The sequence below is a fragment of the Saccostrea echinata genome, unplaced genomic scaffold, assembly GCF_033153115.1.
Source record: "Saccostrea echinata isolate AGI-Se365-2 ecotype Australia unplaced genomic scaffold, CSIRO_AGI_Sech_v1 ptg000058l, whole genome shotgun sequence".
Classification (NCBI taxonomy): domain Eukaryota; kingdom Metazoa; phylum Mollusca; class Bivalvia; order Ostreida; family Ostreidae; genus Saccostrea; species Saccostrea echinata.
The window spans coordinates 7,176,812-7,190,866 of NW_026889807.1; the positions used below are offsets into that span (position 1 = coordinate 7,176,812).

At 34.6% G+C, this 14,055-nt stretch overlaps 1 protein-coding gene across 3 annotated transcripts in view; it reads left to right on the forward strand.

The window, feature by feature from the left end:
- LOC133174690 (FERM, ARHGEF and pleckstrin domain-containing protein 1-like) overlaps nt 1-14,055 on the forward strand; it is a 46,597-nt gene that overhangs the window by 7,163 nt on the left and 25,379 nt on the right. For all 3 annotated transcript variants that reach the window (XM_061309772.1, XM_061309774.1, XM_061309773.1), the window contains exons 2-9: nt 3,548-3,703; nt 6,824-6,928; nt 7,274-7,389; nt 7,718-7,815; nt 8,208-8,334; nt 9,543-9,630; nt 9,911-10,081; nt 12,300-12,460. In XM_061309772.1, the coding sequence (XP_061165756.1) occupies nt 3,605-3,703; nt 6,824-6,928; nt 7,274-7,389; nt 7,718-7,815; nt 8,208-8,334; nt 9,543-9,630; nt 9,911-10,081; nt 12,300-12,460 (965 nt within the window). In that variant the 5' untranslated portion in view covers nt 3,548-3,604. The remainder of the gene's footprint in view (nt 1-3,547; nt 3,704-6,823; nt 6,929-7,273; nt 7,390-7,717; nt 7,816-8,207; nt 8,335-9,542; nt 9,631-9,910; nt 10,082-12,299; nt 12,461-14,055) is intronic.

Here is a 14,055-nt window from a genome sequence, read left to right on the forward strand (position 1 = left end):
GTAGTAGGTGATGTTTGGAGATATCGAAAGTATCATCAAGTTGACCTGATTCAGGACAGAAGTTTGATGTGATGAGTTACTTCTTACAAATTTTGTGCAGTTCGTACGCACAGATTCACTGTTTTCTATAAAGTTAGGAATGGTTAATAAAATGGATCTGATAATTGATTGAAGTACGCATTTTACTGCATACAGCACATGGCTGATGTATCATGGAACATTTGACATCTTTCATGGTAAAATAGCAGAATGTAGAGCTAAGAAATAAAGTTCACAGTTCATAATATACTCTGCGGAACTGATTGAACGGTTTTGTGTTTCAAAGTGACCATATATCATTTGGAGATCCATTTAAGTGTTTTCTACCATTCTCTAATGATAACGATGTCAATACTTTTCTGTCAAACACATCTTTTGTGTTTTTAGCTTTTGGGGTAGCTTAGAGAAAGGGAATATTGGCTTTTGCTTATTTGCCAACTCGTTTATTACACTCACAATAGAATGCTTGCATCTCTGAGACGGGGTTATGGATATATCAATATTTTTGTTCACACCAGTAAATGGCTATTCATCTCCGGGAAGTGACAGAAATTTCCAGTCTTATCGCATGGTAATCTAATTTGTGCTTCAGCACTGTTATACTCTGTGGACAGTCTGTGACACTTGAAAGAGGGAACCAGGAGTCCCCAGTGATGGTTTCTGATCAAGTGCCAGTTTTTTGGAGGAGACTGTAGGACTTTGATGTGAGAGACTTGCTAATAGTTTGTCCCCAGAGTGGAGGGTGGAATGACAATCTACTTAGAATGATGATATGGATATTTGGTGTGAAGTACTTCTATCATTTGCTGTTGACAGGCAAACCATAGGGATTTTTGAGAAGTGCAGGTTGATTGAAAACAAAGCTAGTATTTTTTCACAGAAGTATATATAGTTTTTAGGCACACCCTGTAATAGTCATAAAAGTACATCAGTTGTAAGGACATGAGCATGATGAGGTCAGATGAGAGTTATTCATACAAGCCTCAGAGGTTAAGAAGGAAAAATTATCCCATGTTGTAGGAGTAAGGGAGATAATTCAGTGTGTATTGTGCAACAGAAGTACATGTACCATTGACCACTATATCCTTTGTATTGTGATCTTGAAATCATGCAGTCTTGCATCATTAGAATAAATTAAAACATAGAGATCTGTTATTGAATCATTTATCAAATGTATGAAAGGTCTGCACATAATTCTCTGATTGAAAAAAAAAGTTTAATATGAATTTAAAATTGTTTAACTGGAAAAAAAGATAAGAGGTGCCTATTGAACAGGGTGCATAATTTCCTTAAAATTGAAATCACAGCAATACCAGGTACTTTATTGACACACACTCATGAATCACCTCCAGACCAGACTTAAATGCAGTGAAGTCACAGTAGTTTATCTTGTTTAATGGAGATTTCTTATCAGTGTTACCTTCTTTATTAGGTACATGGGTAATACACCAAGGTATGTGATACTGAAGTTTATCTTTGGTACAAGTTTATAAGTATCGAAGAAAGTTTTATGTATCAGTTACAATAATCTGTGATTGGATCCTTATGCCTTGTAACTCAGGGTTGTCCCTAATATCGAGCGCTGGGGAATTTCCCCGCCTATAATGATGTAATCCCCAGGTTATTTTGGAATTCCTCCTAAACTCCTCATTAGGGAAGGAACCCCAGATCCTCTTCTACTTTTTAAATGTCCCCTTCTCTTTCAATTCTTAGGGACAACCTTGCTTACTATTCAGTCTTGTATCTTCACATGATTCCTGTGTGGTACAGATAAAAAGAAGAGGTCATTTTATATCTAAGAGAACAAAAAATATACAGTCAAACCTCATCATCTCCAACTCAATGGGACCTAGGAAAAAACTTAGAGATATTCGAGGGTTTGAGATATTGAGGGTAAAATACTAAGGAAATATGTGGTTAGAACTTCCCAATCAATCCAATATTAATATAAACATGGTATTCAAGATATCCATGTTCGAGATACCGAAGTTCAACTGTAAGTTTCATCCACATTTATATCGCCTTTTGCAAGTTTTAGTAAGACCAAAAAAAATAATAGTCTTGTTTCCTGCTACCAGCCTGCAAAAAATAGGGTAGGTAGGTAGGAAAATTATTTTATTTTATATTTTTATTTTATTTTTTTCCGACAACATTTTTTGGATATGAACTAATACAAGATAAAATTAAACATGTCACAGGTCAATATTGTCTTGCAGAATTAAATTTCATGTCTTTTTATGCACAACTCAAGTGGTATTTTATGAAAGTCCATGTTTAAAACAAGAATTTCATGAAATGCTTGTTTTGTGTTAACACAGAAACCGATTAAGGTGACAGAATGTTGAAATTCCAGAAAATCCCAATTTTTTTTTCTTCCAAAATTAAAAAAAAAACTTTAGGGTTGGGTGCAAAAAAATAGGGTAGGTCGGGTAGCAGGAAACAAGACTATTATTTTTTTTGGCCTAATTTCATTGACAACTTGTAACATTTTTGCAGAGTAAAGTGCACATGCCTTTGAAAGAAAGGTAGAGGTGGAGCATTAATTGGGTTAAAACTGAAGATTCTTGGGCTAGTGACAAAAATTGAAGTCAAGGGATGTACAGAGTACTTATCTTTAAAAATAAATTCACTTGAATTTCTTTTGATTCATGTACAATTGAACAACACTCACATTTCACAAAGAATCAAATTGACTATTGTATGTATTGTATGCATCAAACATGCTAGGTAAGGGATTTATAGAGCTCTACATGTACTTAATGTAGATCTACTAAGTCCCACTCTTTCCATGTTTTCTGTGAGGTCACTATACAATAATTTATCTTAATCTACCATGAAAATATATCCCGCAAAATACAAATGAACCAAGACTTTTTGTTAAAGAAACTGTTTGCCGGATGAGTGAATGCTCTTAATAATTTCACTAGCTTGGTTAGATTACTAGCACTGATCAATGGGAGAGTGGGTTATCTGCACCCCCAGGTTAACCAAGGGCAATTTTGATTGCACCATGGATGTAATTTTCAAACATTTAAACATTTTCTATACAGAAACCATTCACTCAAGAGATGACTATGATATATATATATATATATATATATATATATATATATATATATATATATATATATGCTTTGCAAGTTATAATTAAAACGTGTAAGTCCATGGTTAATCTGTGATAACATTCACAGAGTAACCTGACATGCAAATCTTAATATTTATAATTACAAAAGAATAGAATGAATTATTATATATGATTACATTAAACATTCAATGTAGAATGTAAATATTTACCTGAGGCTGGTATGGACAAACAAACAATAAGCAATTGAGCATTTTTCAATCTATAAATTGTCCATTATACTTAACTGAGATTTATACCTGTACATGTAGAAAGTATCAGCCAGTAGAGAATTTGGTTGAATTTGATTACACTTTTAAAAATAAAAAATAATCAACATTGCTCGTATCTGTATAATGTATTATACATGTGATGTCTATTTTGTAGATGCTGTACAGCTGACATGACATGTGGTTTGAGGTAGAATGAGCCCAGACTCTGGGGATGAGTGACCCCTTGTCCCCGCGGGCCCCCAGAAAGGGCAAAATTGTCAATATCAGGATCAAGTTTTTGGATGACACTGTACATGTTTTTCAAGTCCCGGTAAGTTAATTTTTTCTCTCATACACATGTATACTAACAAAAGTAAGTATATAGATGGAGTTAAAAGAATTCTTTTGTTTTTAACAACCATGTCCTTTAATTAAGCTTTTTGTGTAGACGCAGAGCAAGCTTTCTAAGGATATAATCTAATTTCTGACAGTTTTTCCACTAGAGAGAGCATCACGTAGGTCTTTGTATATCAGTGTCATGGCATCCTGTTGGTCCGTTTGGGATCCATCAGGAATACTGTATTGGAACCACTGTGCCACTCTCTTGACTTGTTTTTGTAGATTTAAAATGTATGCTGGGGATAATTTTGAGAGAAAATCATATACACTGTTGCTCTTGGAATGCATATAATCATAAGGAATGGTGACAGTGAATTTGGTGAAGTTGAAGTGATTTTGAAATGCCCAGGCAGATGGATGGTCAGGATAAGGAAATAGAACGGGGATGCAACCACTCAAGAGGGAGTCATAAAAGGATTTCCTAGTGGGGGAATCCCCTGGGGGCTGCAGACAGAAGACAGAATGTAGCATCCAGGGCACTGTTGTGTATTTAGCTTTGCGATCACATTCCGATGTTTTCAACATTATCATATTTATGCTCGAGTTCTTCTGTCTAGATTTCATGTACTCTCGGTAGGACAGGGTGGTTTTGTTTGTGAACTGGTCCAGGATAATGACACGATATGGAGTAGATCTTCTTGTGCTTGCTGCTAAAAGTATGAATACATTCCGCTGCGAATCATTAGGGAAGTCTCTTAGAAGACTGTTTTTCCTTGTCAAATGAATGTAGCTTGGATATGGCACTGATATGACTTTCTGCCTGAGGAAACTCAGGTATTTTGTTTCCTTCTCAATAGACAAAAAAGTGATGTTTTGAGTCTGAGGGTGTAAGAGATAAGGGCAGCTTCCATTGGATGACATCTCTCTCTCAATCTTTCCAAGAGAGGAAAAATGGGGTTTCCCACTGGAAAAGTATGGTGTGGAGTTCAGGTAACTAAACAATTCATTGATCAGTGATATGGTGGTTTTAACAAGGGGATACGAGGCGAGCAGGCACTGTAAACTAATGTAGGCTGGGATGTAGAAATAATCAGCCTGGTGTGGATCAAGTGTTCGATAAGGGCTGAACTGTAACTGATGGTGCATGAGGACTTCCAGAGAGAACTGATGGCTGTCCTGAACATGAACACCTTGTTCAATGTCAAAAAGCCTGGATCCACTTCCACAATATTCAAAGGAGTAGCACTCAGGGTGTTGGAGCTCGAGACGAGTTTGGATGTCAGAGTTAAATTTCCGGGGAAGCTCATAGATGTAGATTTTGAAGGGAGTTTGGAAGTCAGGATGAATTGTTGCTTTGGATCTTGAACAACTTCTTGGATCAAAAGTGAGGTTTTCTCTGAAAGAAAACGGTAGAATTGAATATTAATAAAAAAAAAAATGCCTGTGATAAGATCTTATTAGAACACTTGGGGTGTTAGGAAAAAAATTAAAAGAGCAAAAGTATATTAATATGATAAAAACATGTCTAGTTGTGTATTCAGCTGTAGATCTATGATTAAGTTATCTCTACAGGATATTGTGATCTAAGCTGGGGAGGGATTATATTTATCTGACAAAACATTAAAAACAACATTTCAAAATATACTTGATTTGTGCCAGAATTGAAGCTTTTGGGGAAAGTCTATCAAATTTCAGTAGTTTAGATTCGTTGCAAAGTCTGAAAACAATGAATTAAAAAGGTATGTAATGAATACAATGAACACATGATCAATAATTTGTAAATCCTCACCTTCCAACTGCAGCATTTTTTGTCAATAAAGACTCCTTTGAAGTATTAGACTTTGATCTCACATTTGTAGGAGCTACTGATCTGCCGTCATATACATGATGAAGTACGAACTTCTCGTGAAGAGGTTCCGATTTTTGACTGAGGTGGAAAGATTCCTCACGGAATCGTCCTGTTTTCTCACTGAGATGTTTGGAATTTTCATTGAGTAGTTCTGAAATCTCAACTGCTCTTTCTTTTCCTGATTCTGTGCGGTATCTTGGAATAAGGTGTTTCCTGTGACTGGCGTATCTGTAGAGAAAAATGAGCTGGACGATGACCACTAACCCGGTGGTACCCAGTAGAAAACGTTCAGTTCTGGGAGATAACCTCATGTGGCATCACGTTAAATCCTAGGACATTTTAACTTATGAAATTCCTTTGAAAGCCATCACAAAATTGATTCAAATACTGCATATCTCTATATGTATGGACATTCACGTACAGACTCGGAGTTGTAGCTCAGTCCTACTTGTATATTCATCATACATATGATAGTAGATGCAGAAACACATCTGTTACTGGATACGTTTGATTAAAAATCAGGGTTACACAAAGGGCATCAAAAAAGGCTCAATAGACATCAAGTAACATCTTGTTGTGTAGGTATATATACAACCAGGGGGACTAGAAGAGTTTCTGTGTAATGAATATATAATAGATCCTGTTTATATTATGGCATAGATCCTGCTTGCCGAAAGGGCAGTGGGGCAATTTGTTGGTTTTAAATAATCATGATAATTGATAATTATAAATGTAAATTCAATAGAAACGTTTTATTGGCATGTGTTGAATAAAACTGTTCCAAGAACACATTCAATTAGATTATAAGCACAAGAGGTGGGGGACTATATATCATCCAATAGTATTACATGTATTGATTTCTTTTCTATCTCAGCCCATGCAATTCCTTGGTGTCAATGATACATGTACACTTCTAGTATGCAGTCTAACAAAACTCATATATACTTTCTTTGTTCATTTTATTTTCAAAACATTCTTTTTATGAAATGTCAGTAGCACAGTTAATTAAGTCATTTTTTCTTGTGTTTTTGCCCTTACAACACATACAGTAATCATGGTAGTGACAACTGGCATTCTTTGTAATGTGATGCATTTTGCTTTTGATAAAATTGACAAAATACATTTAAAGACTTGAATAATGTTGTGTTTAGTGTAGTACTGCCTTAAAACTGAAAGTCCTTGGCTGTATGATGTCACAGAGATGGTATTTTGTCCATATATTGAATGATTGAATGAGTGTGACCTTTTAACCTCCATTGATAGGTCAAGGACATTGGGCGGTCCCTATGGGAGGCAGCAGTTCATCATCTACAGTTAGTGGAGAGTGACTATTTTGGACTGCAATATGAGGATTCTCACGGACTCAAGGTAAAACCTTTGTAATAATCAGCATTACTTGTTTTCCATCAGGTGGTAACAACCCCCCCCCCCCCCCAAAAAAAAAAAAAACTCTTTTTCCGTGTAATTTAGAAAGACTTTCTCAATATATATTTCCCTTTACATTTTGAGACCCAGACGAGCTATATTCCATTGGATAAAGTTTTTATTGTCTGTCTCACTTTCAGTCTCCCTGAAAACATTTAACAATTTTTTTTTTCAAAATGCTAGACCTACAGTTTTTGTCTGTGTTCAATGTTACCACATATGTATGAAATTTTAAAAAAAAACAAAGACTTGAGATGGTCAGATTTTTATGTGTTAATTGATTTACAGTGCTGGCTGGACAATGAGAAACCGGTACTGAAACAGTTACCCTCCCCTGACTCACCCCTGGAGTTCCTGGTGAAGTTTTACACTCCAGATCCAGGCATGTTGGAGGAGTACACCAGGTAATATAATATCCATAAAACAGGGTAGATTTACAGTCAAATCTTGTTATTTAGGACTCCTTAGCATGGAGGAAAAAAAATGAGATATATATTGGGATTCTTGACAATGGTGTTAAAAAATGATTGGGATTTCTAGCACATTTTGACATCCATAGTATTAGAGATACCAATTTTCAAAGTAATGAAGTTCAGCTTTTTACTAAATGTGAAAAAGGCATTCCATAGCTGAAGGAATAGAGAATAAATGTTTTTGAGGGGGGAAATCTGAAATACAATAATGATAAATTTCAAGCTTGATTCCATGAACAAATATTTTGTTTGTTTGTAGGTACCTGTACAGTCTTCAGATCAAGAAAGATCTAGCTAATGGATCCATGGTGTGTAGCGAGAACACAGCGGCTCTGATAGCCTCCTACATTGTTCAAGGTAACTGTCTCTGTGCTTGCATGGCAGTGAAGCATTGTTGCGAGTTTGGCTAAGACCTGTTGTCATGAATCTGTAAGCTCAAAATTGACAGTGTACCTGATGAATAGTTCTTAGAAAAATTGTCAGCCTTGCTAAAGAATTACATGCCTTGAGCTAGCATGCTGAAAACCAATTTTCTCTTTGGCTGGCATGCTGATTGTAAATACATTACACTGTATTTGTAATCATTTTAATGGTTTAGTAATATACACAAATTATAGATAATTATAGTGTAACTAGAACTTTTAGTTTCAAAGATTTTCATCTTCTAATTGAATTACTGTAGATTAATATGAAAAGATAATTTCAGAATTATATTGTTTGTGATAATTGTATTTCTCTTGTTTTGGCAGCTGAGATTGGGGATTTTATCATTGAGGAGTATCGAGATTACACGTACTTGAAGGTATTGGGTCCATTTGTACCAAACCAAACGGAAGACATGTTGAAGAAAGTCGCAGAGTACCACAAGCAACACATGTAGGCAGTATTTAAATGTTTATACCTCAAGCAACACATGCAGGCAGTATTTAAATGTTTATACCTCAGACAACACATGTAGGCAGTATTTTAATGTTTATACGTCAGACAACACATGTAGGCAGTATTTTAATGTTTATACTTCAAACAACACATGTAGGCAGTATTTTAATGTTTATACCTCAAAAAACACATGTAGGCAGTATTTTAATCTTACGCATGATAAATGGAAGCAGCATTTACATTGCTTGTACACACATCTTAAACTATTACTTTGATCATGAGATGGACGAAATGTTGTCCATTAGAAATTTGTGATTTTCAAATGTTTTACTTGACCTTTGAGCCTTCATTAGTTTTCTGTAAATGTGCTACCTTTCCAGAGTTGATGCTCAAAACCTCTACCAGAAAAGAAATTTTACAAATCAGTAGCATATCATCTGTTAGTAATGAATTAAGTGTGGATTTAGGTAACTAAATTGCTCCTGCAAAAACTGTGTCCTCCATAGTTTGGAATAAAATTGAGCCATTAACGGGGATATTTACTTCCTTACAATGATGGAAAAGAAATTCATTAAGAGGAGTTTATTGGGAAGTTATTTGCTCAGCAATAATTACAGTTTGATTGGTGAGAGGCTTGGTCCATACAAAGTGACAGATATTGATGTGATTCAAAGCTTCAGTTATTTGATTTTACAGAAAGGTGTATTGCAGTTAATTCTCTGGTGAAATGGAAAATAATTCATTTCAAATGAATTAATTGATACAATTCACATCTTGAATTTAAAAAAAAAATATCTTTATTAGACTTTTGATTTGCCCATACATGTACATATTTGTTCTGGTGAGCTTTGTTCATATAACACTTCACATTGTGGTTACATTGCGGGAAATTTTACTATCAGTTTGGGAACTTGTTTGTAAATACCATTTAAACATTGAGTTAGGGATTCAGTAAATGACTAAGATTGAAAATAAAAATGAAATTTGAATGAAACATGTAAAATGACACAGACACCATGATTTAATTCTGTACTAGATCTGTATGAAGTTGTTGGTAGCGTATGGATACCTGCAAAATGTGTGCATTACAAAGCATCAGTTATATTTATTTCAAATTAAAAAAAAAAAATTGTATACATATATATATATTGTTTTTTGATTAAGGTTATAAATTCTAAGTCATTGATTGGTTGTTATTTTTACAGAGGAGAAAGCCCTGCTGAAGCTGAGGCAGGACTTCTAGATACAGCCAGAAAAGTAGAAACTTATGGAATGAAACTTTGTCCAGCCAGGGTAAGCTGTTAAGAAGAAAAAGTTGGGGGGGGGGGGGGGGGGGGAGGAAGAGGTCTGAACAAGCAGATGATATTGTATAAAATTCTGGTTAGAAATTAAGACAGAGATGTCAAATCTGGTATTATACTCTCCATTGACTGTTAATGCTGATGTATAAATTATTTTTTCTTACTGAGTAATTTCTCTAATGAAAATGAAATGTATCTGATGTTAAGAGAACAAAAACATTTAATACGTAATTAAGAACAATGAATTTTCATTATGTAGTTCTTTGTTTCAGGACCACGAGAATGTGACCTTGAGTCTGGCAATAGCTCACATGGGCATCTTAGTCTTTCAGCAGTTCACTCGCATCAACACATTCTCATGGGCAAAAATACGGAAACTCAGTTTTAAGCGAAAACGCTTCCTCATTAAACTTCATCCAGAAACATACGTTAGTGGACAGAAAGTAAGTATTGGCTGTTGTGTACAGAAATGCAGGGTTGTAACTAATTAGGCCTTGATTTCCCAACCGTCACTGTTAAGTAAATACAGTATAATGTGCTTGTTGAAAAGTGCCAGAAGTGATCAATTCTGATGTAGTTCTGATTAAGCATATCTGCTGTAACCTTATTTTACTGTATTCAGATTCAGAAAAAAAATGTTTGGGAGGTTCACAAATATACACATCTCATAGGAAAGTTTTCCTATCAAAATGTAATTAAAATGGAGTATATTACTTTATACAGGGTTGTCCCTAAGAAATGAAAAAGAAGGGGACATTTTAAAAGTAGGAGGGTGTTCTTGGGTTCCTCCCGTAGTCGGGGTTCAGTGGGCAATGCCAGAATAACCAGGGGATTACTTTATACAGAGTTATTTTTGCCCAGTGTTATTTTTGCCCTTTCACAATTACAAAAAAATTTTCCCCATTTTAAATTCGCCCAGTCATGGATTTCTTTAAGAATTCATACTGTTTCCTTTGAATTCGCTCCGTCTTAAATTCATCCACTTGTATCTAGGGCGAAGGGGCGAAAATAAAATAAAGGCAAAAATTTCCCTGTATACAGTATATCATTATAGGCAGGGAAATTCCCTGGCCCCGGGATCTTGTGCAACAACCCTGACTTTATAGAACTGGGGACATACTAGCCCCAGGGGTCATGAGTTGAACAATTTAGTATTTACACTACCCCAGGATGCTTCCATATAAGTTTCAGCTTTTCTGGCCCAGTGGCTCTTGAGAAGAAGGTTTTTAAAGATTTTTCCTATAAATAAAACTGTATATTTTTCACTATGAAAATATATATATAAAGTGTTATACCACATTGTATTAAGGGTTTGTAATGTGTATATTTTGATTTATGTATGATAAGATGTTAAAAATGTAAAGATTGAGTAGGTATTATAATTTATTGGTGCTTATTGCTTCAGATAGTTTCACTTAAATAGTACACATTTAACTGTGAATTATTACTCTTTTAATTTTCATATTTCATAATTTAATGTACAGTTGAACTTTGGTATCTTGAACACCAATATCTCGAATACCATGAATATGTTGGAGTGATTAGGAAGTCCCAACAGCTTATTCTTTATTTAATCCTGGATATCTCAAATCCTTGGATATCTCTAATTTTTTTTTCTCGGTTCAAGATAACAAGATTTGGCCGTATGTTAGTGATTCTTTATTTTCAATGTTCTTGGAGAATTTGTTTGAAAAGGAAATGTTATAGATATGATTTTAAGGACATTGGCAAGTCAAGGTTTTCCGGAGAAAGAAGGTTTAATACATGGGTTTTTTCACTTATAAAATAGTGATTGAGAGTGATCTCCCGTGTAGAATTCTCTAAGCGGTGGAAACCAATAAAGCGTATGTTACAGCGGTAAACAAAAGCACGTGTACTTCCTTCAACGGGTAGAATCATCTATACAGCAAGAAAGAAAAGTAGAAATGGCTTTGTTGTACATTTTATTCAGGGACAAAGAGCCAATAGGTCGTCATTTACGATAGTTGTGCTCAGTATGCTGGGAAGGGCAAAGATGTGACATATGCTGAAAGGTAGGCCGACTGAGAACAGTTCTTAGCTAGGTCGTGTGAAGGAAGCAGCATTTAGTAACTACGAATAAAAAATAAAAATAAAACAATGCCAATATTTTTGTTACAATGTGTTTCAATCAATTAAGTCAACTACATGATTAAAACAATCAACCAGTCTCTTGATCAATTTTAGCTGTTAAGGGAAGCAACTCAGAAATAATGATCGGTGCCGGTATATCCATGTTTTGTTCCGATATATAATTTTTTAGCCAAAATTTCTAGAAGTCATAGGAAATGAAGATACAATAATGTATATAATACAAAAACTGTATGAAATAAGTGGGTTTTGGAAAAATATTATGGTGAAAAATTATGTAGGTCCTTTTTATCAACATTTTACATAGGAAATGCATTGAGAAGTGTAAAAACATTGATTTCACAAAATCTAAAAAAGAAGGTTGGATTGGTAGGTTAAACGGTCCAGAATATAGCCTGTTTAGTACATTTAAACCTACTCAAGAGTTCTTGAAAAATTCTATACGATAACCAGGAACCTTGCCAATGTCCTTAAATATAATCAGTATTAAAAAATTGTCTCTTAGAAAAAGTATGAAAATCTTATTAAATGTCTTGTTGGTTTTTAACACAGGGTTATTACAAAGACACAGTGGAGTTTTTCTTTGACAGCAGGGATTGCTGTAAGAATTTTTGGAAAAAGTGCTTGGAACATCATGCTTTTTTTCGCTGCCATAGAATCAAACCAGTGCCAAGAAACAAGACACGTCTAGTTAGTCATGGATCTTCATTTAGGTAAGTTTAAAGTACCTGGATGTCTTTTACAACATTTATATTTGATACTTGAAGTTGTATGTAGATACTGTCACACATATTTTCTGTCTCTCACCAGAAATTATGATATTAGACATATATTTGAGCTTTGAATGGAAAGTCCAGTGAATAGTCTGAGAAGTATAATGATTTGATATCTATGTACACAATTCTCCTGTTTGTCATGTTAAATTCATAAATAGATGTACTTCATTGTTTTCGTTTTGCTTTTATTTTATTTTCTTTTAATTGTAATCCTTTAAGTACAAATAGAATTTTAAAAAATCAAAACAATTCTCTAGAGAAGGGACTGGGGATATGTTTTTATGTGTTTGTTGTATGGCGTTTAGGCTATCTGTAATTTTAATACCAGATGGTGATATACTTTGCTATTCTAAAAGGAGTTGGTGCCAAATAACCATGACCCAGACATCGTATAAATTTATAATTAACTTCTTATGAGATTATGTGATTTATTTCTTTTTACACACACACGTTGAGATTTATGGGTCTGAGCCGGTATTGAATAAATTTGATTTTTCCTCAAGAAAGCTTGGTCATAAAATGTCCATTAAATGGGTACTAAATCAGGACTGTTTGCTTAATGAGATGAGGAGGAATGTGTTAATCATTGTGTCATGGCTACCTAGAGACTCTCCATATCTTTGTGTTTCATGGTTTAAGGCTTTAGTCTTTTTTGTTTTGCTAGTGTGGTTTCCTCTTCAATATATGCAATGATTTTGGCCCTTTACATCAAACAGTTGTGGTTATTATTTTAAGGGACTGAAAATGATGAAGATATATTTCTAACCTGTACTCCTCCATTTCTTTTCTTTTTTATTGGGGGTGGTGGTGGGGGAGGGGGTGGTATTTAGACCCTAGGAGTAACTGCAGAGATAGTACTGCTCTATTAGCGAGATGTTGACTAAAATGTCAATCAATGGCTCCACTTGAAAATTCAGCCTGGAAGTTTGATTTTTACTGAACATGCAAATGTCCTTCATAAAGTTTGATTAACTCAGAGATAATGTGACTTCTTGATGTGGTTTTATGCGCTCAGACACGAATGCTGATTTGATTATGATGGGTACAAGCAGGAATCTTCTGTTATTGATTGTTAATTTCTTCTAGCATATTGTAATGACTATTCCAGGAGAAAAAAATGGGGGAGGGGGATGGAAGGCACTTTGAGTTTTACCCTACTGCCCATACATCTTTAATTACCTTCTCCCCCACCCCCAATCAAATTCAAAACACTTTTGATACAACAGTGGAAAAGATCATATGAAGCACTGTCCATCCCATCCTGTACATTTTTTTTCTGGAATAGCAGCTAATACAAAAGATGCAAGATTTATGTGTAGGTTTCATATATATATGTAAATTACTGTTTAGCAAAATGAAATATATGATAAACCAAGACATGATTTCATACCTAGTAACTTTTTGTGACATATGAAGGTACTTCGGTTTGTTTATCAAAAATTTCAATGGTCATTCTAAATGATGCCTGTGAAGGTAGGGAAAGAAATGAGGTGTCAAAACAGTAATGGTGACATTCGACTTAACAAAATCTT